General features: G+C 45.5%; 1 protein-coding gene across 2 annotated transcripts in view; it reads left to right on the forward strand.

The window, feature by feature from the left end:
* LOC138298682 (zinc finger protein 182-like) overlaps nucleotides 1-25,119 on the forward strand; it is a 140,902-nt gene that overhangs the window by 71,973 nt on the left and 43,810 nt on the right. For both annotated transcript variants that reach the window (XM_069236893.1, XM_069236894.1), the window contains exon 4: nucleotides 11,189-11,305. In XM_069236893.1, coding sequence (XP_069092994.1) covers nucleotides 11,189-11,305 — 117 coding nt within the window. The remainder of the gene's footprint in view (nucleotides 1-11,188; nucleotides 11,306-25,119) is intronic.

Below are 25,119 nucleotides of genomic sequence, written 5' to 3' on the forward strand. Positions count from 1 at the left end.
TGTGGACCTCTCCCTGGTGCGTCAGGACGTAAGGCGAGTGGCTGAGAGAGTGATGGAGACAGAGACTAGAATTTCCACCGAGGAGTATGTGGTGACCACTCTCCAGACAAGAGTCTCTCAGCTTACCTCAAAGGTGGCTGGCCTGGGGGAGAGGGCCAAAGATGCAGAGAACTGTTCTCGCAGAAACAATCTTGGCCTGGTGGGTTTGCCGGAGGAGTTTATGGAGTCCTGGTTCTGCTCCTGGGCCCCTCAGGGCAGGCTATCAAGTTGCTTTGTGGTGGAATGAGGGCACCGAGTGCTAGCAAAAAGGCCCCCGCCTGGGGCTCCTCCCCAGCCTGTGGTGGTCTGGCTCCTCAACGACAAAGACTGGGACACTATTCTGCAGGAGGCCCGCTCCCAGGGAGAGGTACAATACTCCAGTACAAAAATTCTGATCTTCCCGGACTACACTCGAGCTGTTCAACAACGTTTACAATTGTACGAGGAAGTTAAGCAGAAACTATGTGCACTGAACGTGCGATACATGCTTCTTTTACTGGCCAAATTGAAGGTTATCTACAGAGCTTCTACCCTATTCTTTAAAACACCGCAGCAGGCATGGGAATAGGCTATGGAGCAGCGGGAATTGTGCCCCTGGAGTGGATCAGTGGTGGGCGTCATGGACGGTTCTGATGCTGGACCGCCGAGGCCTGCCACAGAGGCCAGTGAGTGCCATCAGAGGTCTAAAAGGAGGTTCCCCCAGCATGGAGGCGGAGGGGGGACCTCGGCGAGGCTGGCTCCGGGAGTGGATCATCACAGACGGAGACCCAGGACTCCTCTCTGTCTGACACACCGGCCATCTTTAACTCTGATGGGGGTCATCCTTGACTGGTGCCCTGGAGCGGCCTTGCCCCAAGAAACTGATGCTGTCACTGTAGTATGTACTGCTATATGTCTGAAGAGGACTGGTTGCGGTAGTGGGTCATTTCCATCCTTGGAAGTCTTGGGGGATTGGAGGTGTTGACACTCGAGGGAGGGATTGATGATGCTAGATATTGCCTACCTTTATTTGATCATTGCTAATGTGGATGTAGCTGTCAGGCGGATCATCCGTACATGGGTGGGAGGTATCCAGATGTAGGCTTCTGAGTACCTCCACGAGTTACCACAGTTTTCAAATGTTTATGGGGGTAACAGATGCTTCTAGGGAGGAAGTGTGTGGTGGAAGGGAGTTGGGGAGGACGGGAATTGTTCCTTCTACTATAGTAGTTATTATCGAATGCTGTCTTCAAGTTCAGATGAAGACTACATGTAACACTGATGCTCAACGCAAACATGTTCCAGGACATGAAAGTAGAGTAAGTGTTGGTTTAAAGGCCTCTGCCTTTATGGTCCGCCACCCCCAGGAGTCGCCCTTTGTCCATTGGGGTGCGTCGTCGGCTGCACATCCACTCCTACACTCAATGGGCTACTAGATCGCATGAAATGGACTGCAGTACTTCGATACATCAAGAGGCATGCCCCGTAGGTGGTCTTACTGCAGTCTGGTTTCACACGTGGGTCCCGTGGAGTGGCCATGCTGTTGCACAAGTCGCTACCACTGACAGTGGCAAAGGTTCACAAGGACCCCTTGGGAAGGTACATTGGTGTGGAGGGTCAGATAGAGGCCCAGCAGTACAATTTGGTGTCCTGCTATATTCCCCCACAACTTTTGCAGCACACCTGTGAGGCGATTGGATCACTGTTGGCGTCGCTCCCAGCCAGTTTTACACCGGACCCAATTGGGGATGTCTCTGAGGAACCCAGTCCCACCCGACGCCTCCGACCTGCGTGCCTTAAAGCTTGGGCAGACTCATGGGGCCTCTGTGATGCGTGGCGGGTCTGGCATCCGCACAAACGTGCCTACACCCACCATTCTGCTGCCCATCACACCCAGGCCCGAATAGACATTGTGTGGGTCCCAGCAATGGACGTAATGAATTTGCAATCTGTTCAGATCTTCCCCAGGGACATATCAGATCATTCACCAATTTTAGCAGCTTGGGGCACAGTGGCCGACCTGGAGACTTAACGCATGGTACTTGAAGTCCCTGGAGTGTGCTAGTTTTGTTGAAGGGGAACTCAAGGCTTTCTTCCGCTGCAATGAGGACTCAGTGGACTCGGGTGCGATGCTGTGAGCGGCATGTAAACCGACAATGCGGGCATTATGAAAAGCTTCATCTGTGGGCTGGAGTGGCGCCAGAGGGCGCAATGTGCTCAGCTTGAGGCTAAGATACTAGAATTGGAGGGACAAGCCAGGCACTTGGATACACAGGAGATGCAACGTCAACTGGCTTTGGTGAGGTCTGAACTAAGCCAAATATCCTTTGAGGAGGATAAGCAATGCTGGCAGGCGTCGACCAGCAGAGTGTATGGGATGGGTGATGATTCAGGCAAGTTGCTCTATTGGCTGGCAACACACAGGGCAGCAGCCAGGGTTGTGCCATCCATACGCGATAGGAAGGGAAACACCCAAGTGGAATTGGTGGCGATAGCTCAGGCCTTTGCGACCTACTACCAAGACCTTAATGCTAGAGACCCCCTACTGCATCTGACAGAGGAGGGCTCTTTAGTTTGGGACCTTCCGGCACCGACTCTCCCATCCAATCTTGCTCAAGACTTTGATCAACCACTGACAGCGGAAGAGGTAGAAGCTGCAATATCTGAGCTTAACAGGGAAACAGCGGAGCCGGGTGGGTACCCAATAGAGTACTACAAAAGGTTCCGTTCATTGCTGGTGCCTCATTGCCTAAACTTTTATGCAGAAGCGCTGTCGAAGGGAGCTTTTCCCCCTGAACAAGATTGTGCTACGATTGTGGTCCTGCCAAAAGGAGAGACTGCCCCCAGACCAGTGTGCATCGTATCGGCCAATCTCCCTCATCAATGCTGACATAAGGATATATGCCAAAATACTGGCAACACGTCTCACCTGCTCACTGGCCCAAATGATTCATCCGGATCAGTGTGGCTTTATGCCAGGCAGGAGTACGCAGCACTCCATCCGCTGAGTTCAAGTGGCCCTGTCTTGTGGCTCACAGTCGTTTTTCCCTGGCCCTACTTCTTGTTGATTTTTGCAAGGCATTCAACACGATCTCATGGGAATACATGGACGTAATCCTACTATGTATGGTGTTTGATGCAGTTGCACCCCCAAATGATCCGTATCCTGTATCAGCATCCCATGGCCCAGGTCCGGGTAAATGGAGTGCTCTCCCCTAAATTTCCTATCCAGCGCGGAAAGCATCATGGATGTCCCTTATCCCTGCTACTCTTCGCACTGGCTATTGAACCCCTGGAATGCCTGTTGCGGAGCGATCCTCTGATGTGGGTCTGGAGATGGGGGATGGGGTGAAGGATAGAGTGGCGCCGTACGCTGACAATGTTCTGATATTCCTGGGGAATCCACCCGCGTCAGGCTCCGGTTGTGTAGAAATACTGAAGAGGTTTGGGGAGATATCTCGGCTTCTAGTTAACACCAATAAGTCAGAACTGGTGGAGGTAAGGGGCGACTGTGGGGCCCTCAATTTTCAGTGCAGAAGAATGCGTTTAAATACCTGAGGATCCACATCTCCCTTCTGTCTGAATTAGCTTGGGTACTAAACTTTCATAGCCTATGTACACACTTAGAGAGGGAGCTGCAGTGCTAGAAAGACCTCCCCTTAAACCAAATTGGGCACACTGCCTTCCTTAAAATGATGTGGCTCCCTCGCTACCTGTATGCCCTCACGAAGAATCCCTATCCGATACCAATGGAGTGGTTCCGAGCACTCACTTCTAAATGTAGTAATTTTATATGGAACGGGGGCGACACAAAGTGGCCTTTAATACAGCGCGGAAGTCTCCGTATGAGGGGGGGGCTGGGGATCCAGGATTTATATGTTTATTATTTAACAGCTCAGGTGGTTCCTATAAAAGATTAGTTTGCGGGGTTGGGATGACCCTGCATACCAGCTTGAAATCCATGATGTGGGCTTTGGCGGGCTGTTGGGTATGCTTTATGGAGGCAAGAATCCTGACCAAACAGCGTCATGTACCCGGGTTGCCGTGGGTTGCTGGAGGGCGGCCCTAATATTAATATAATGGGACCGGCACTTTACTCAAATTACCCCATTGTGGCATGGGGAATGGGTACACCAGCTTACTACACTTAAGGGCTTTCATTGCTGGGAGTCCATAAGGATCACCTACTTGGGGGACCTATACGTAGGGGATAGCCTTTTATGGTTTCAGGAACTGAAGGAACAATATGGACTGCACAAGACACAGTTCTTTCGATACCTGCAGCTGCGACATGCCTTGGGGGCCCATATTCCTTCAGACATCCAGCTCCCTGACTATAACCCGCTTGAGGCTAAATTATTAACCCAGAAATTGGGGAAGAAAGCAGTATCCCAGATTTATAAGTCACTACTTACGAATGCCCCTGATGGGTTTGACCACCTGCGACAGAAATGGGCACAGTGGGTTGGGGAGCTGGATGACGATGAGTCGCGGGAGGCATCACTGGCCCCCAGGGAACTAGCCATCTCAGCTAGGCTGCGGATGATACAATTTAATTGCTTTAATGCAACTTACTTAACCCAAGCAAGACTTTCAAGAATGTCCACCAGGACGCTTTCCACTTGTGCCAGGTGTGGTCTCCCTGAGGGAGACTTTTTCCATATGATCTGGAGTAGTCCTCAGTTACAGCCCTTCTGGGAGGGGTTTGGCAATGAAACAGCGGAGGTACTAGGGAGCCCTATAGACTTGAGTCCCAAATTGGCCATACTGAGCTACTGGAGGAATTGGTTGGCCACCGAGGAGATTGCACATTTCCAGGGGTGGTATGCCTGGTAGCCAAAAGGGATATAGCCTGCATGTGGAGACAACCCAGGAGTCCATTGTTGGCGGGATGGAGAACGGGGTGGACTGGTGCGCTCACCAAGAGAAACCGATCTATGCTGCCCATGGGTGCCCGGAAAAACATGATAAAATATGGGGGAGGTGATGGAGTTCTGTTGTAACACTTAATGTTGGTGGACCAGAAACGCAATGTGAAACTTGCTATGTAAATTTGGCTGTAGATATTGTTGGAGCAAAATGTGTGTACACTGTTTCCAAAATTAATAAAAATTTGGTTATAAAAATGAAATTGTGAATAAAAAGTATTTATAAAATGTTTATCAGTAAATTGAACTTATGGGTCAAATTGTAGTACAATTTATACTAAAACTGTGAAATTCACTGAATTACCTGTAACAAGAAGTGAAGAATGACCCAAACTCGAATCTCAAGTTATAAGAGTTTATTAAGGTGATATGGTAGAAAAGAATGTGGTTGAGGTAAGTTCCTGGTGTTTCTGATGCTGGTTCCCATCTGTAGAACTCTTTGTAAGGCTCCAGGGTGGATAAGCTCGGGGAAACATGAAGGGGGACAAACCTCAGTATCTTGATAACAGGGTAAAGAAAATACCACCACCAACACACCTTGGTGACTGTTTGCCTCTCAGAATCCATGGGGAATATCACATGCAATTTTAGGAAAGACATTCTTTTTCAATAGTAGAGTAACAAACTTTACAGGGTAACAGTTAACGATTGATCTAAACAGTAGGGTGGAGGCAACCAGAATCATCAGGCTCAGATAAAACTGCTTCAAGCCCTCTATTGGAGGCACCAGTTTGCAATATTAACAGCCTGGAGAAATCGGGACAGAACTACACAGTGCTTCTGCAAAGAGCGTTACTTCAGAGGCCTGGTGAGCTATTTTATTGGGATTTTCTTTCCCCAACAGATCAGTCAATGGGGCAGCCATTTCTGAGAAATGTGGATTAACCTGTGGTAATACACAGTGGGTCCAAGGAAAGATCTAACACTCTTTTTATCAACAGGTGGAGGTAGGTATTTTATGGCTTGGGCTTTGTCAACGTAGGGGCTGATTTTTCCCTCCTGTACTTGATGACCAAGATACCAGATAGAGTTCATAGCGAGAATATATTTCTCTGGATTAGCAGTCAACCCAGCTTCCCTGAGCATCGAGGGAATTGCCTTTAAGTGGATTGGGTGTTGTGTCCAGGATGAACCATTAATAACAATGTCGTCAAGACAGGCTACCGCATAGCCATGGTGGGGCCGTAGAAGTATATCCATCAATCTTTGGGATGATCCCGGGGCCCCATGTAGCCCATAGTGAAGGACTTTAAACTGGTGTAGGTCAGATGGAGTGGGAAAAGGCTACTTTTTCCTTAGCCTGAGGTTTTAAACGTATCTGCCAATAACCTTTTGTTAGGTCTAAAGTAGTGAGATAATTTGCTGACCCCAGGTTTCTATCAATTCATCTACTTTAGGCATGGGGTACATATCAAATTTTGACATACTATTTAGTTGTCTGAAATCAATACAACATTTAATTGACCCGTCTGGTTTTGGAACAAGAACCACAGGTGAACACTAGACACTAGTGAGGGTTCAATAATCCTGCCTTTCAACATATAACTTACTTCTTCCTCTACTGCCTTCCATTTTGCTTCGGGTATCTGATATGGTCTTAACAGAACACCCTGATTTTTCTCTACAATGATGTCATGTTGAATCACAGAGGTATGTCCCAGCTTATGGGAAAATACATTCCAATATTCGTATGTTATGTTCTTAAGGTGTTTTTGTTGGCTCAAATTTAGGGTGAGCCTTTGGTGTATGTTTATTTCTAGGAGAGACCTGTTAGTAGGGACAAACACATTCTCTAGGGGTTGTGAATTAGTCACAAGTATATCTGAGTGGACTTCCTCCCCTTGAGTATTTTCCTCCTTCCATTTTTTAAGAGGTTGATGTGGTAAATTTGCCCTTTCTCTGGGGTGTGAGGAGCAGCCAACTTATGGATGACAGAAGTAACTTGAGACAAAACTATATATAGACATTGCCACATTGCCAACAATTTGTTAACAGATGAAGGCAGGAGTACCAGGACTTTCTCTCCTACTTTCAACTCCTGGAGTTTGCTATAATAGTCATACCCCCTTTTATGTTTCTCTTAGGCTTTTTCCATGTTGTGACGAACATTGTCCCAAAGAGTATGCACTCTCTCTCCTTTAGTTTGGTTGAATAATCCAGTAATCCCAGACCCTCATCATCTTCCTCCTCCCATTTCTCTGTAGCCATCTCTAAACAAGTTCTCGGTTGTCGGCCAAACACTAATTCAAAAGGACTGTATCCAGTAGAAGTCTGCACATGGGTACGAATAGCATACAACACAAGAAAGGGGCAATTTGCAAATCCAATCTCTCCCAGTCTCTGAAACTAACTTCTTCAAGATGATCTTTATAGTGCGATTATATTGCTCAACCAATCCATCTGTTTGAGGATGATAGACCGAGGTCCGTATCTGGGTGACCCCTAAGATTTTCAGACTTGTGTTATGAGATTGGACATAAGGGAAGTGCCCTGATCCATACGGAGCTCCTTTGGGAAGCCTACCCATGAAAGGAACTCAATCATTGCTTGAGCCACTGCAATAGTAGTCATACTAGAGAGGGTAATTGCCCCAGGATACCTGGTTGCGTAATCAACTAATACTATTATGTATATTGATAGCCTCTCACCGAGGAAACTAGAGGGCCAACTAAGTCCATACCAACCCTGAGAAGGGAATGTCTTTAATAGGGAAGAGACATAAAGGGGCTTTTTCTGATGGTGCGGTGTTAACTAGTTGGCATCTAGTACAGGCTGCACAGAAGTGACATATAACAGAAAAGACGCCTGTCCAATAGAATTTCCTCAAGAGGTATTCCTCCGTTTGGTTCAACCCATAATGACCACCCCCAGCTTGACTGTTGGTCAAATGAAGGACCTGCTCTCTGAATGGTAAAGGAACAACCAATTGGGAGAGCGTATCATTGTGTTTCTTTACCCTCATATATAACAGGCATTTATACACACAGAAATATGGTGCTACCTGGCTCTCCTCAAAGTTAACTGTTGTAGTTTATGCTGTTTTTAGGTTGGCATCCTCTCTCTGGCCTGCACTGAAGCTATGCAGTTCTCCTGCAAGAGCAGCTATGGGACGAGATAGATATAGGGGATTGGAGTCACTGGCTAAGACATGCATTTTCTTTAATCTTTGTTTTTTCCTGCAACTTAATTTCTCTTTACTCTTCTCCTCAATAACTGCTCACCCTGAAAAAGGGCTTCTGTCAGCCATTGTAGGTGTTGTGCCTGGTCCCCAACAGAGGCAAGTAGGAGGGGGAAATTCTCATAGTCTATACCAACGATCATGTCTTCTACAAGGTGAGGAATAGCGCCTACCCTCTTGGTTTCCTCATGTCCCTGCCAGTTAAAAGTTATCTCAGATACTGGATATTCCTTGCTGTCCCCACGTACACCGGTGATCATAACTGTTTTGCCTTTTCTCCATTGTTGTGGTTGAACTTTCTCTGAGGTCCAAGTAACGACAACTGGAATCCACCAAGACTACTGTTTCTTCTTTATTGACTAGAAATGTCTTTTTATACCTTACTGCATTTTCCCCAACCCACAAGACCCTAGCCGGGCATACCCAATCGCCATTGGCTCTACAAGTGGGTTCATCTGGGGATAGTTGCGGGCTTTGTGTCCCCACTTTCCACATTGGAAACATTTGGGGCCTTGTCCTATCTCTTTTGTCAGTGGTCTTGGAGGATATGGAGTCTGTGTCGCTTCTTTGGGCGGGCACTTTGGGCCGGGGTGGACGGGTGTGAGGGTTTCTAAAGTCGGGAGAGCAATGAAAGGCACAAGCGAGGGCTATGGCTCCCTTGTTTGTTAGATTTGGGTGTGGTTTAATCCAACCCGAGCGCTAGGTAGGGCCTCTAAAAATTATTCCAGGAGTATTTTGTGTAGAACTTCGCTTGTACTAGAAGTAGTGGATTGCAACCACCTATTTGCTTAGTCCTGGAGGTGGTAGCACAGCTCTCAGGGATTAACTTGAGGATTTCATTTCTCTTTGCGAAGCTTCAACTGGTAGTGTTCGCTATCAAAAGCCAGTCTTTCAAGGATAATCTTTTTGATACCTTAATAGGGAGTCCTCCCCGCAGTGTTTGCAGCCTGGTAGGCGGTCTGCAGCTCCCTTGACTGAAGAGTAGCTATAGATTTGGCTCCATCATCTGGAGGTCAGGCTGAAGAAGTGGCAACTCTCTCAAAGTTAGTTTAAAAAAATCAGGGTCTTGCCCCACTTGATACTTCTGTAGGACATAGCTGGGTACATTGGAATGCACCGTAGTACTAGCAATGTTTTTTTGTCAGCCTTTGAATGGCAGTGTCCTGTACCCTTTGGTTATCGCCCACCACTGAGGCTTGTGATTTAATTGCTGCTTGTAAGTTCTCCCTATCTTGTTAGGCATTGTTTGCCTGCTGCTCCACAACCAACTGTAAGTGATGTTGCCCCTCAGCCAGCTGCTTGACCATTTCCTCGATACTTTTGACTGAGTCACCTTCACCTCCTTTTAGGGACTGGATCACACTTCTGACATCACTGTAATGGGAAGCAAAACATGACCCAGACTCAGATGTCAAGTTATAAGAGTATATTAAGGTAATAGGGTAGAAAAGAATGCAGTTGAGGTACGTTTCTGGTGTTTCTGATGCTGGTTCCCATCTGTAGAATTCAGTGTAAGGCTCCAGGGTGACTAACCTCAGGGAATAATAAAGAGGAACAAGCCTCAGTATCTTGATAACAGGGTTAAGAAAATACCACCACCAACACACCTTGCTACTGTTTGCCTCTCAGAATCCGTGGGGAATATCACATGCACTTTTAGAGAAAGGGTAGCTGTTTGATACAGTGCTTCAACCTAAAACATCACCCCTGTGCCCCCCTCAGTACAGTCCCGTCACATGAGCTCTTCTATTGGGTTTTCAAAATCCCAATAAATACCCTTGTGTTACACACCACCCCATCAACAAGAGTAAGCCTTTCAACTTTGACTTGCCTGTGTCCACGACTAGAGTTACGCCAGCTTCACCCTTGTCACCTCTCCCCATGTAGCTTGGTTCTTCCAGTGCCATGGCAAGGCGGTCATCTCTTCCTTTTCTGTGCAGCCTCTTCTCCTCTGGTCCTCGCAGTGGCATTTCGGCTTCCTCCCCTCCTGCTGCGCAATGGTCATCAGCTTCCTGATGTCCTCGGGCAATCACTTGTGACGTCTCCGTTTCTTCTCGCCTCTTGGTGCTAGTCTGTCCAACCGGTCCTCTCTCCAGTTTGCATGTGCACCTTCTTCCTCTATTGCCGTCCTAACAACATGATTGGTGCAGCTTGTATCGGCGTCCTCAGAGAACTCTAGCACGCTGACCAGTATATTCCCAGTACCCCCAGGTTTCTCGCCAAACCTGCCTTCTGACAGTGGCTTGCTGTCAACAGAACAATACCTAAGGTCACAGGATATAACAATAAAGTTAGGAAGTAACAGTAAAAACTTATAAATTCACTGAAAAAACAAAGGTTACAGGATGTTATAATCAGCAAACAGAATGTAAAAAAAACCTTAAGCACTCACTGAAAAAAAAAAAAAATTACAGATAGTTTATTGTTAGGTTCAGATTTTACAAACACAGAACCATAGAAATTCAGCAGTTATAGTTACCTGAGCTAACTATACTTACGCCCCCCGCAGCGCACTGCTTATGACATCGCATATTACATCACTCATAAAATGGTCAGTGACATCACTGATGACATCATACAGCAAAGTAAACTTCAATATACCTTATAAAATGCCATTAATTTTTTCCTGTGTTTGTTTTAATTTTTCTCCATGTGTCATACCCAATTGTTGTTAAGCTTAGCGTGTGCACGATATAAATAAATACTAATGCCAGTTCAAAGCTTTTTAAACCAATATTGTTTTGAATATTTTATCTATGAACACTCCATTAACTAATTCTTTGATGATTGGAAGACAGTAGAGGAGATCAAAGAAAGGTATTTGAAGTGTCAGATTTTTTTCTCCCCCCTCCATTGATTTCAGGCACGTTTGTCTTAGCTGTATAAATATTTGCATAAATGTACACAGAAGCTACATTAAAATCCTTAAAATGTTAGTAATTGAGACCATTGAAGCTGCTTAAGTCAAATTATTCTGTTAAATTCTTGCTTTTGAAAATAATGTAGAGTTCTACATATAAACTATTAACTTGGTAATTGTGATATTGTTTCTTTCTTTCAAAAGGGAGTATGTCCCTCCCCTCTGATGATGGATTGAACAGGGGGCAGGTGTCCGAAGTATGCTTGGTGGATCATCGTGATGGGTCAGATGGACTAGAAAGGAGCCCAGATCTAAGATCAGGTATTAAACATATAAAGCTCCGGCATTGTTGTGTTGCTGAGACTGAATAGTGAGGAATCCCTGTGTCTCTATTGGAATTCTTATAAATAGGTCTGAATACATGTTTCCAGTTGTCTTGAACGTAGATGTTGTGTCTGTTGGGAATGAAACAATATGGAATTGGAATATGGGTGTGTCTGGCCTGGACAGTTTAAAACCCTGCTCTTGGGGTGGTGAGGTCACAGGAACTCATATTTGGATAGTGGTGTTCCAGTGTTAGCAAGATGGTCTGGTTGATTGAGAGAACTTTTTTACAGCTGGACATTTGACAGAAACATACATGTCAGTGCAGCAGAGTAAAACCAATGGTGCTGTTTATACCTTGGAGGAAGCAGATCTTAGGGCCACATGTACAAAGGTCTCTAACATTTGCAAAGCCTTCGATTCAGTAAATCACAGGGTTTGTGATTTTTTTTTTCAAATGCATTAACCACATTTAGTGATTTGGAAAAGGTTTTCTGAATAACTGAATGGATTTAGAAATTATCCCAGGATCGCTATTTGGAAGGGGCGTGTTTTGGGCGTCCCTTCCAAACAGTGAATCTGACCCTGATGTATCAATGTTTTGTGCCCGTAATCCAGTTGCAAAGTATTGGAAGTTACCAGCTCTCAAATTGGAGGTTTTAACTGATTTGTAATGATGAAGTGATCCCTTCCCTTTTGTAAATCTTGAAAAAGATTCAGGTAGAGTGAAACTTTTATTGAAAAAGAACTTTTTGTTTTAAACATAGTCCATTTTCCTTCGAGGAAAATGGGCCTACTTAAAGAAATATTTTTATTTAGTGAAAATCATCAACAGATGCCTTACCAAATTCATCACTGGCCATGAACTCCTGGACCCCACTCAATCTGGTTTCAGACCCAACCACAGTACAGCAACTGCCCTCATTGCCGCTAAGGATGACATCCGCATGACTTTGGTTAGAAGAGGCATGCAGCCATCCTCCTCCTTGACCTCTCCGCAGCGTCTGACATGATCTCCAACCCCATCCTTATCCAATGCCTACATGACATCAGAATCCAAGAACACGCAGCCCAGTGGATGTGCTCCTTCCTAACTGGAAGGACTCAGTCAGTCAGCCTGGCACTGTACTCCTCGGATGCCCTGAATCTCATCTGCAGAGTTCTGCAAGGATTGCCCCTGAGCCTGGCTCTTTTCAACACCTACATGATCCCTTTAGCACCGTCAGCCACTCTTAGGATGTCAACATCCTCTCCTATGCTGACAAATCGCGACATATTCTCTCTGTCTCAGACAAGATGCCCAGTAATCAGATGAAGCTCAGTGCCTGCATGACTGAAACTGATAAAACCGAGATTGGAATCTTGGGGACAAGCACTTCAACTGGTGGTCAAGAGAGCTAAGACAAACACCCACTGCCACCACCCACGTCAATAACCTCAGAATCGTCATGGACAGCAAACTCGACACCATTACTGCCTCAGGCTTCCATACCCTGAAGATGCTGAGGAAGATTTTCAAATGGCTTCCAATCAGCACCTGAAAACAGTCATGCATGCCCTCCTCCCAAGCAAGCTTGGCTACAGGAACACCGCAGATCAACAAAAATCTCTACAGGGGGCTTAATTCAGTCCATTTGGTGGCCATATCCGCTCCCCGTCTCCCACGCTGCACTCACATCACATCTCCCCATACACACACAAGCAAAATTCCAACTTCTCACCCACACTTTCAAGGCACTACATAACACTGGCCCCATATACCTCAGCACTCACATCTGCTTTCACATACCTTCCAGACACCTCTGCATGTCTGGACTTCTACTTGAACACATCCCAGGCATACACACACCAGATCCAGTGTTCGAGCCTTTCCCTACATCGCTCCTAAATTGTGAAATGGCCTGCCACTATAGATAAAAGGGTTCTCCTCACTTCTTGAATTCGGCAATAAGCTGATGGCCTAGCTGTTCGAGCAACTCCACTAGGCCTTAGGTTTGACTAGACTCACACTTGTTCAGTGCCAGGGTACCCTCCGAGTTGATATTGCGCTCTGCAAATGTGCATAACATGCTTAAACTCAGCAATAGACATGGTGGCCTGCTGACCCTTGCAGGCTACCATCTCTGTGATTGTTGTCAATTTAAGGGGGTGTCAAATAACAACCTAACTAATCAATATTAACTAGGCAGGTAATTCTGCTACCTCCTCCAAATAAGTATTTTGTGAACAGACCTATTTGTACACAGTTCGGTTTGCGATAAAGCATTCCACTCGCAATAGTTGGTGGCCCATTTGCGACCACTTTTTGCAAATCCAATAATGGTACAGGAGGCCATTGATGTAGTAAATGTGTTGTGGATCCTTTTTGTTTTGTAATCTGTGGGTCTTCACGTTTGTCTTGCCTCACATGCACGCAATACTTGGCAATTGGTGATGAACCGCTGTAGAGTTCTTCACTCTCAAATATTTCAGCCTTCCTCAGTGTTGCTGTGTTGCAGAAAGGACAGAAATTAGGCACTGGTTTCAGAAACTGCATAGAGAAAGACTTAAGAGCATGTCACATTGCAGAGAAGGTATTGTCTGCTCTAACTGATGACTAAATGTACTTAGTTTAATTTCAAAGCTTTTCTCTATTTTAACCTCGGCGAGGCAGTTTGTGTGACCAAGAACAGTAATATATATGTATGTATATGACCCAGTGGCGGTTGCCACTGGGAAGTTATAGTTAGGATTACTTTTCCACAGACATTATGTTTTTCAGTTTGCTAATAACTTTGGTGCCGTTTGACGAATTGCGACAAAGAATTCCAAAAAAAGCAAGTTCACTTCAGCTCCTTCCTGAAAAGTTTTACAGTGATCTGTCAAGTGGGGGCTAAGAAAACAAAGGTGGGAGGGTCCCAAAATGAAAAATGCAATGCATTTTCTGTAGAATTCTTTAAGAAGGGCTACTGCAAAAATTGCAGAACAAAACTACACCAAATTTGGCAGAAAGCTAGATCTAGGTCAGCAGATTGTACTTTTTCTGATTTGGTGTAAAAATTAAGGTACATAAATATTGAAACATTGGGATAGCTGGGTCAGCAAGAGTTTTTAGAATCTCAAGGGTGCACCAGTTTAAAAATAGAGCGTTCTGATTTGGTCCAGGGAGCTTTTTTCCCTTGGGCCATTTTGCTCCTATGGGAGACAGACTTCAGTGGGAGCCTGTGCTCCAATTGGCATGTCAGCAACATGAGAAAATTGTTGCTGGCAGCCATTACAGGACTCGAGGACTCAGGGCCTGATTTAGAGATTGGTGAATGGGTTACTCCATCACAATGGTGACAGATTTCCCGTCTGCTGAAATATAAATCCCATTATATCTTATGGGATTTGTATTTCGGTGGACGGTGTGTCGATCACCGGTGTAACGGAGTAACCCCTCAGCCAAACTGTAGACCAGGACCTTATTCCCCTGTCCTGAAGTTAAAATAATAATAATATAAGGGGGCCTGCCCTCTTAGATCTCATAGGGAGACCCAGAGGGACCTCCAGGGCCAAAATAAAAGAAAAAATCAGCAGATTTTGCCAATATCCTACAGTGTGCTTGGTGGGTGCACTGGACGGACACTGGGGCACCAACCTATTTAAAATGGAGGCCCCGGGGTGTGTGGTCCCTGGGGCCATAATGGGCTCAGGGAGGGGGTTGAATGGCCCTCCTCCCCTTTAAAAAAATTACTTACTTGAGGGATGGGGTCCCTAGAGTCTAATGAGTTTCGGGAGGGGGGGCCTGAGCAGTCCCCTCACCTTTAAAGTAAATATGGCCCTGGGAGATGGGGTCCCCAGGGCCTGATGAGGCTCTGGGAGGGAGCAGTGTGCCCACCTCCTTTAAAATAAATACATCTCAGGGGCATGGGGTTTCCACGGCCTAATGAGGCTCAGAGAAGGGGGGGCCACAGCACCATCCTCTTTTAAAATAAATATGGCCCTGGGAATGGGATCCCCAGGGCCTAATGAGGCTCGGGGAGGGGAGCAACACAGTCCCCGCCCCTTCTTTATTATATGTGGGGATGGGCCTAATACGGTTCAGGGAGGGGGCCAAGTAGCCCCATCTCTTTTTGTTTTAGTTTGGCCCCGGCGGATGGGGTCCTCGGGCCTTAGAAGGCTTCGGGAGGGTTGCTGCAAGGCCCCCCGCTTTAAAAAAAATCATATTTGGCCCCTGTGGAAGAGGACCTCAGAACCCATTACGTTTTAGGGAAGAGAACATGCGGCCACTCTACCCCTTTTAATGGGTTTGATCCCAGGGGATGGGTTTCTGGGGCCTGATAAGGCTCAGGGAGGGTGGGGGCTTGTTTCCTCCCTTTTTCATTATATTTGGCCTCAGGGGGATGGGGTTCCTGGGGCTTCGTAAGGATCATGGAGGCAGGGCTGCACGCCCCACTCTTCCTAGATTTTGTCCCTGAGAATGGGGCCCCTGGTGTCTAAGAAGGCTCAGAGAGGAGGACTGCACAGACCTCTCCCCTTTTTGTATTATATTTGGCCCCAGGGTATGGGGTCCCAGGGGCCTATTAAGGTTCAGGGAGGGGGGCTCCATGCCATCTTCATCTGTTTAGTTGTATTTGGCCCTGGTGGCTGGTGGCCAGTGGCCTTTTAAGGTATGGGGAGGTGAGCCTAAGTCTCCCTCCCCTTTTTATTGGATATGGTCCTAGGGGATGAGGTCCCCAGGGCTTATTAAGGGCAGAGGAGGGAGGCTGCATGCCCCCTCCTATTAATATGTTTGTTTTGGCCCGAAAGCCAACCTTATACTGAGCAAATCAAAGACTGTGTGCGGTGTGGGGTTGGCAGCCTGCTTGGGATTTAGCCCCAGGGCCTGGGGACAGGCCAAGCTCTTTGGCCACCCTCCTACTGGCCACGACCAAAGGCCGTTTATGACTTGGGGTTGGCAAGAGCGACTCGTGCGCATAGTTGGGGCAGGGCGGGGGTAGGGACGTGTAGGAAGGGAGGACAAATTAATTAAAACATTTTTTTTTTTTTAATCACTTACCTGCTTCTCTGTCCCCTTGCCACTCCTCCCCTCCGTTGCAGACTGCAGGCACAGGCTCCCAGCCAGCCCTGCAGCCAATCCTGATGCTGCTTAAAGCAGTGTTAGGTTTGGCTGGGACCACCCAGCCAGGGCGCTCCTATGCAGACTGGGAGCCTGTGCATGCTCTTTCCAGCCCAGCAACTGTGTTGCTGGGCTGGAGAGAGCGTACTGCGCATGTATGTTTGGGCGGCCCGAGACGGCCGGCCAAACATACATGCGCAGTGAGGGGCGTGCATGGTGCACTCCCCTCATCTCATCATCCCCAATGCCCCGCCCCTTTAACAAACAAAACGATAATAAACGTGGTTTATTATCTTTTTGTTTGTTAAAGGATTTGGACTGGCTGCTGCTGGCAGGGAGTAGGGGCGATGCTCCTCCGCCCTAATGGAGGAGCTGCAACAGGGGATTGGCTGCCTCCATATGGGATCTGCGGGGAGTTGGACAAAGGGCCTGGCTGTAAGCCAATCCCTGTGGCCAACCTCACCCCACCTGTGACAAAAGGCTATGCACAGAGTGGGATAGGCTGCCTATGTAGGGGTTGCTGCTGGGTCTGGTCGAAGGTCCTTGGCCATCCCCTTGCCGCACATGGCTTTATGGGTTGCCTTTACATATGATAATAAAATATTACTTTATGTTAATAACCTTAGAAATTCACTGAAAAACAAAGGTTAAAGGAACATTATAGTTAGGTGTGATAAAAAGATCTGTTTTTGTGTAACAAAAACCTTAGAAATTCACTGAAAAAAACAAATGGTAAAGTAACGTTATAGTTAAGTGAATATGACAGTGACAACATTAAAGTTTTAAATAAAAAAAAAAACACGGAATTCCCCAGTTATAGATAGCAGAGCTAAATATAACTTGCGCCCCTGCCATGCACTGCTTATGACCTCACATATTACATCACTCATGATATGTTCCATGACATCATTTATGACATCATTGATGACATCTCAAATGACATCATTGATGACACCACTGATGATACCATCCGAGCTACTTTTGTACATATTATTTTATAAACCAGTATTGCATTAGAGCCTTGAAAGTAAGTACAAATAGCTCAAAATAAAATAAAGTATCATTAATGCCATCATAGATACAACTGCCTCAGGAGTAGAAAGCATGTGTTACATGCAATATTCACTCTACACAATACACTTCACGGGTAGGCAAGTTCACATAAAAAATCAGACACATAAATGGGAAACCCTCTTTGTGCACGGTGTTCAATATGTGCACAACTATTCATAGAAATCTAAGTTCAAGACACTTCTGTTCCAAAATGAATGCCCTACTATGAACAGCTTTTATCTGAATCAATCCCCTCGCAGTCACGCAACACCCCACAGTCATTCAACAAGGTCAGCCCACCACGCTTGGCCCAAAATGCACTGCAGCAAGATGCACATCAATGGATACACTCTTTGCAAGATGGCAGCAAATGTGAAGTAAAGTAACATCCTGATCTAGTAATACTAAAGCAGAAGTGGTGTTTCCAATGGGATTATTGTGCTTCTAAAAAGGAATTACTGAACTTAACTCCAGCTCAAAACAGCGGAATGTTTAAAACCGCCAACATCTAAGCATAGCTGACTTCATAGTGAACCTACCAATGTTCTTCAGCAAAATACTGCTGGTTGATGGAAAGGTAACTTAAGAGAGTCAAGCCTGAACGTGAATGTTGGGATGGAAAAGTCTTCTGCATGGAAACTGACATGTACCCCTTCCCTGACTTTCCAGCTGAACTTTTGGCTGAATCCCTAATGCTGATTTTATTATTGTCATAGGCATACACGGATCATGTGTGTGCACCATGACATAGGCCTGCGGATAGAGATCTTGTTGGATGGGGTGAAGTGGGGGGGGTGCCCAAAGCGCTACCCACATAGTGGTGGATGGCTACCATCATGACTACAAGGTAAGCTGCACGGGTGCAGTGGTGGCAGCACTCTGTGTAGTGATCAGTAAGAATTAATAGGTCCTATTTATCCTGTATCACTAGAGTGATACTCAATCCCCTTTTTTTAAAGTTCAACTGCTGTATGCTTAACTCACTGCTTGGCCTACATCAGTTGGCTGTGAGGTGCCATGCAGTGCAGGATTGGTGACTGTGTGCTGGATGTATGTGTGAATGTGGAGGGTACAGTACAGGAATAGAGCAGTGCTTTGCAGTGCATGCATATTGAGTGCACGTACTGGGTGAATGTAACCTATGAGGAATACAATTCATGAAAGGTGAAGTGTTGAGTAGTGCATGCATGATGTGTGTGTGCTAGCAGGTTGTGTGCTTGCAGGTGGCACATCATGACAATACAGAAGGCTGCCGTACTGAACAGTGCATTCAGAGTGAATGTGTGTGCTGAATGTATGTGTGTCTATGATGGCACAATACATGGAAGTAGTAGTGAATAGTGTGTGTGCAGTGTACATACACTGAGTGCAAGTTTGCCTATAATGGTACATTACATGGAGAAGACTAAATTCCTTTTTGGGAAGCCTTGGTCTGCCTGGTGAAAACATGATGGGTAGTGGGATCCCCCAGGCAGATTACTGTATTGCTGCATGCCTGTGAGTTGGGAGGACACATTGGAGAAGGGGGAGAGAAAGACGTACTCTCCTTGTATACTTCAAAGGTTGCTTTGATTCCGTAAAATATCACAATTAAGGGGCATGGACACATCTCAAGAAAGACATGGGGCTGATAAGGGAATTAACAAGAGTAGGGCTGGTTGCCTGAGATTAACCTTTTGACACACATATCACTGTGGCTGGCATCCAGGTGTAAACTCTAGCCACTGCCATGGCATGTGTTCTGGGACTGTCAGCTTTGGAGTCTCTCCTGCTGTGACAGACAGCCTTTTTAAGAGGAAGACGAGAGAGGAAGAGTGTACCCTACAAAAGAAGCAGAACCTCAACATAAAACCTCAATGTCCCAGGGTCCAAAATCACATTTGGTGTCTGGAAATTGACTATACGAAGCGTAGGGTGAGACCCCAAATATGTGTCATCTGCCAGACAGCCAAGCTGTGTGCAGAGGGAAAGTTCTGCAAGACTTCTGCCTGTGACATGGGCTGGGGGCCAAGTCCTGCTAGTCTCCCTGCTGGGTGAGGGGACATCACCCAGGGATACCAACACCACCTAGTCTGCATCCTAGAGCACCAGCGCTTGCAGAGACCAATATGTCCTGTGAGGAAGAGGAGAGTGTTGGAGTGAGCAAAGTCCAGTAAGGAGCCCTATATAGAGGACTCCCAGTGCAAGTTGTGAGGAGATGGCTGCTGCACTGAATGTTTCAAGGGCCACCATGAACTGAGTGCCGTGCGGGGAGTGTGAAACTGGATTGCATCTTTCGGTGACCCCATATGCAAGGATGGGCCGCTGTGGAAGTAATTATTACCGATCAATGGACCTTAGCAGTGATCCTGTATAGCAGAAGGGACTGCTGTAGTATAGGTTTCAGTGCAGTGAAGACTGGTGCCTTGATTGCGGATATTGTGGCAACTCCTGTATTGCTCAAGGGAATGTTGGCTCCACGTGAGATGAGAAGTTCGGGCCGTAGTCCATAGTAATGAAAGCTGTACCTGTTAGTCGAAACACACATCAAGACCTTCCTCTGACCTGCCCCATGAACTCAAGAGGACACGGAGAGGACATCACCATGTCGCTGGGACCAGATCAGGAGCACCAGGGTCAACCACCGAGCACTGAACATACCATGCTGATGGAAGCCCTGGATCACCTCTGATCACTGTTGGAGCTGGCCACACAGCTCTGGGAGACCCTGTATCTGCCTGGTCCTGAGACGTGTCCCATGTGCAGACCGACTTGACCGAGCAGGACTGGAGTATTATGAGTACCCACGGCTGGGGCACCCGCTAAGACACTGAACGCTTCATTGTTGCTGGAGGGGGTAAGATTTGTTACAGGCCTACCTGGCTCCACAGAACTCGCTGCTAAAGGTGCTGCTTCATCACAGACACTTTTGACTACTTTCTAAGAGCCAGAGTGGACTCTTGAGTAAGGCCTACTAGTGAGTAGTCTCTGGATGCGGCCATCAATGAATGGGGAATAACCCATACCACTTTCCACCAACCTTGCTTATTCAAGGTTTAGCTAGATGGAATGCTCAACCATGGAGAGGAGCAGTTGAGACAGGGACTAGAGCCCCTACCTCAATGAATGTTGTAATACTTCTTTGAATACGTAGAGTTAGACAAAAATACTTTTTAATATAAAATAAGTATTTAGCTGGGCATTGATTAATTGACATTGCTGTGTGTTCTTTTGGTCGTGATCACTAACTTGCAACTACACTTTCCCACAAGGGAGATTTTGACTGCTCATTCACAGTATCACTGAGAGTCAAGTGCAAAAGGGGCACTTGGCCCTGTTGCTCAGGATCGGTAGTAGGACATCAGGTATAAAAAACCTCAACCGCCACAGAATACCCCGGTAACCCCTGCATGCCCCTTGGCTCTCTGAAAGGTGTTCCGACAATGACCAATAACAGATTCAGCGGAGGTTGTTTCCTTCAAAATTAAAAAAAAAAGTCAAATGGAATAGTAAAACAAATTCATAAAGTTATATATTTTGGTTTTTTTATAGTGAAATATTTGGTCTTAAGCTACACTAACACACAAAACAGACAGCATGGCAAACATAGTGCAAGCTTTCCTCACATATGGAACGGTACTGCACAGTATCTAGAGACCAAGTGCTGTGAAACATAAAACAAGTTCAGAATTTCAGAGCACAATGCAAGCTTCCCTGGCCCACAGATCAAGTTTAATACCCGTAAACAGCAGTAGAAATTAACCTCATATGCAGAAAAGGTACAATACAGGCAACAGCAGTGAAACCATGCCTTATAGTTCAGGGAGAAAGGCTGGGAAAGGAACATAGAAAACTTACATTGATAGCTTCACAAAACATGACTAACAGTTTGCCATGCAAGGAAATGAGCACCAATAACGGTAATAAGAAGATCAATGAATTAGCATACCTCCGGCATAGTGGTTGTAGGCCAGCACCTGGGATAGAAGTTTTTCATGGATGTTGCTGGTTGTGTCTTCAAAAGCAGTAAAATAAAGAGAGAACCTTTGTCTCTCTTATTTTACAAATGAGAGGCAGGAAGTAGGAAATATCTTGAAAAGTGCACACGTCTGCCTGCATGTATTTACAAAGCCACTTCCCTGTTAGTGGTAGATACAGGATAGGTACACGGTGCCGTATGTATACTTCTCAATAATGTAGATTATTAACTCTCTCTGCTTGGGCACACTGATCTGGTATCCAACTAGAAACAGTTGTTATCTCAATGCAAGGCAAGAAAAACTTACAGAAATCTTTTGTGAACCAGGTTTTCTTAAAATGAACTAGGGGTATTTGGAAAAAAATACAAATAAATCACATTCTTCCATTGTACATTTGACAACAAGAGAATGTGCTGGCTTAAGCATAAGTGTTGGTGTATGTGGTTGTTGTTGTATATGCGCACAAGTCAAGGGCCATTCTGTCAATAATGATTAGGACTTCAATTCTGGTGCCATTAAATTTTAGTTTATTGCTGTCTATCCATAGCTAAATAGATCTCATCCACTGGAATGCTTGATGGGAAGTGGGATCAATGTCAAATCGAACAAATATTTGATTGTCATCAGTGAACATGTATAACATGACACCCATTCCAGCAAGTACTTTCACCAGGGGTCTAACATTAATGTTGAGAAAATGGGGGCAGTGAAGAGCCCTAAGGCACATCAAAGTAAATCAAAGCTTCTAAGCCAAAAAATAAATAAGCACAAGTTTAACCATTTGAGTATGCCCCAATAGGAAGGTGTGGTAGCCATTGTAGAGCCAGCCAGACCAAGTCAAGGTTTGGCAAGATGGAATGCTCAATCATGTCAAAGGTGGGTGAAATGTGGTGCTGTATGTTGTGTATGGGGGTCAGCTTCTCACTGTGCATGGGAGTGGTCTAAAGAACGTATAGGTTGTGGTGTGGATGTGTTAGTGCTGGTGTGGGGGAGAGGTCCCTCAGAGCAAGTAGCCAAGAAGGGTGTAGTATGTAAGTGGTGTATATTGTAGGTGATGGTGTAGGGGTTAAATGATATTGGCAGTGATGGAATATGTAGGTTGTGGTAAACCGTGTGGGACAGATGCGATGCCGGCAGTAGGGTATAAGTTGTAGTGTAGAGTATGATGTATGTAGTGAGTAGTGTAGTTATGGAAGGTAGGATTCATGTTAGTGTGAGCTGGTGGTGTAGGGAAGTGGCTTGGAGAGGAAAAGGGAGAAACAGTACAGAATGGGTGGCAAGAGGAGCACCAGTGTGGTCTACCCACAGCCTCGTTCTTGCTCCCCTAGCGTTATACACAGCCTGAAGGATAATGGAGAAAGAGCTAACAAGTGCTGAGATGGGTTTCATTAATGTTGTAGGATATTGTGTCATGTACCCCAGTAATTTTGGGGTCACTCCCTATAGGTTTCCAGAACCCCAAAAAGAAAATTGTGACCTTTACAGAGAAGAAGAAATCTGATAGGTGTTCCTCCCCACACCCCCTAACTGGGTTATGCTCACATAGAAAGGGGTGTTCAGAACCAGACAAACCTGTACAAGAATTACTTATATTAACTAGTGATATTATAAAGTCCCATCCTAATCCGGTCAGATTAGTGCACAAATACATTTTGGTATTTTAAAATGATCTAGAGGTTATTATTAGTTATTATTCTACGAATCGTGTGTGAGAATCATCCTCATAACATGAGAGGAAATGTTATAAACGGTTCAACCATTGCTCATCACACATCCCTAACCTAGGAATTTTTCCTGTGACATAGCTCATTAATTTAGAATATTTGCCCACAACATATATAATCCTCAGTGTGATACTATGCCAGACAGCTTCAAAACCAATCCTGCTTGACAGTGTGTCACCTAACACCCAGTTGACTGGTTGGCCCTGCACCGGTTGCTTGGGTCTTTTATACCTACTCTGCAATATTGAGTCTATGGGGCAAGTGGGGGGCTTCTTATGCTTGTCTCCTCCATTTTACAACAAAGTACAAAAGCAATACTCCTATTAGTTCATTAAAAAACCTATAGAAGACATATCTTTTGTATCTCTTGAATTCCAGGTGCACAGAACTTTCACTAGGTGATGCAGAGACCAGTCATTGGAGTGGAAAAAATCCTTCTTAAACACGAGCAACAGAAAAATAGTGACAATTTAGCATTTACAAACATTGTTAGCTGGAAAAATAAAGTTATTTTGTTAATGTAATTGAGGCCTAAAATCTGGGCCTTTAAATGAGTCATCCAGGTTCATAAACCAGGAGCCTGTTGACATACATCAAGTGCTGTGACATCTGTACCATCATCAAACACACAGAAAAGCATGCTCACACGTCAGTGGTGTAGGTAGTCATGTGGGTAGTTAAGGGGGTTGGTGGCTGAGTGAGGTGTAAGCTGGATGAAGTTAGTGTACCTTGTAGGAACTCTGAGACAGGTGATCTTTAATTAATTAATGTAAGGAAAATTATGTAATAGGTCATTGTTAGGGGTGAACATGTACTATGTAGGGCACTGCACAGAAGGCCCTAATTAATACACCATCATGGCGGTGAAGACAGGGCTTTAGTTTGCGTTAGATGTAGCATGTAAGCAATGGTGCCATAAGGCATATGTGGAGATGTGGGGTGTAGACCATGCTGCAATGGTGATATGGGATCTGGGTAGAGGCATTAGTGGTGTGGGGAGATAGGATAAAGGTAACATAAGTATACGTTGCAATGGTTTTAGTTTGTGGAGTTGAGATAGGTGAAGGGTAAAGTGGTTGTATAAGTGTAAGATTTAGGCTGTGGTGTGGCATGTAGTTGGGTTGGGACTTATTTAGGGGTTTAAAGTATAGGTGGTTGTATAAGCATTGTAGCTGATGTAGGGTATGGCTTTTATAGTCAAAGGTGTAAGTGAAAATATAGCTTTACTAGTTGTGGTGTAGGATGCAGATCAGAATATAGGTGGTGGTGCAGGCTATTGGTAGTGTGGGTATAGTAAAGGAAGGGGCATAAGGTATAGTTTATCATGCAGAGATAAATAGGTGGTATAGAGATATGTGATAATGTGGGTATTGAATCTGGGAGTAGGCAGAGATGTAGAAGGTGTGGTGTGGTTATTTAGTTTTTGGTACAGGAAGTCGGGAGTAGGTGGTGTTGCCTAAATCATGATGTTCAGGACAATGATGATATATGTGTAGGGATGACGGAGGTGTACAGTAGTGGTGTGGCGGTAGGTGGTGATGTAAGTGAGATAGCACAGCATGTAGTTGGTATTGGATATTGGCAGTAAAGGTGTGAGCTGATGGCATTTTGACTAGGCAGTTATAAAGTTGTAGGGTTTAAGCAGTCTCTGGTATTGAAACATAGAAAGCAGCATGGCCTGGAGGATGTAGGTGGAGATATAGGGACTAGGCTGCAGAATGTAGGGATGAGTAATGTTTTTCCTTTCCTTGGCATATGTGGAAGGGTACATCTACCTGTGCTGTATCTGCTTCAGTGATATACTGCAGGGGTCGCGGACTGGTGCAGGATTGATGGCCTGTATATACCATCACAGACCATGAGTGACTGTAATGCCAGTACCATTCTAATTGACCACTAAACAGCCAATCGAAATGTGATTGACTACTGGACAGCCAATCAGAATGACTAAACACTGAGACCTGTTCTGATTATTGAAAAACATCCAGAAGAATT

This window comes from Pleurodeles waltl, chromosome 1_2 (assembly GCF_031143425.1).
Source record: "Pleurodeles waltl isolate 20211129_DDA chromosome 1_2, aPleWal1.hap1.20221129, whole genome shotgun sequence".
NCBI lineage: Eukaryota > Metazoa > Chordata > Amphibia > Caudata > Salamandridae > Pleurodeles > Pleurodeles waltl.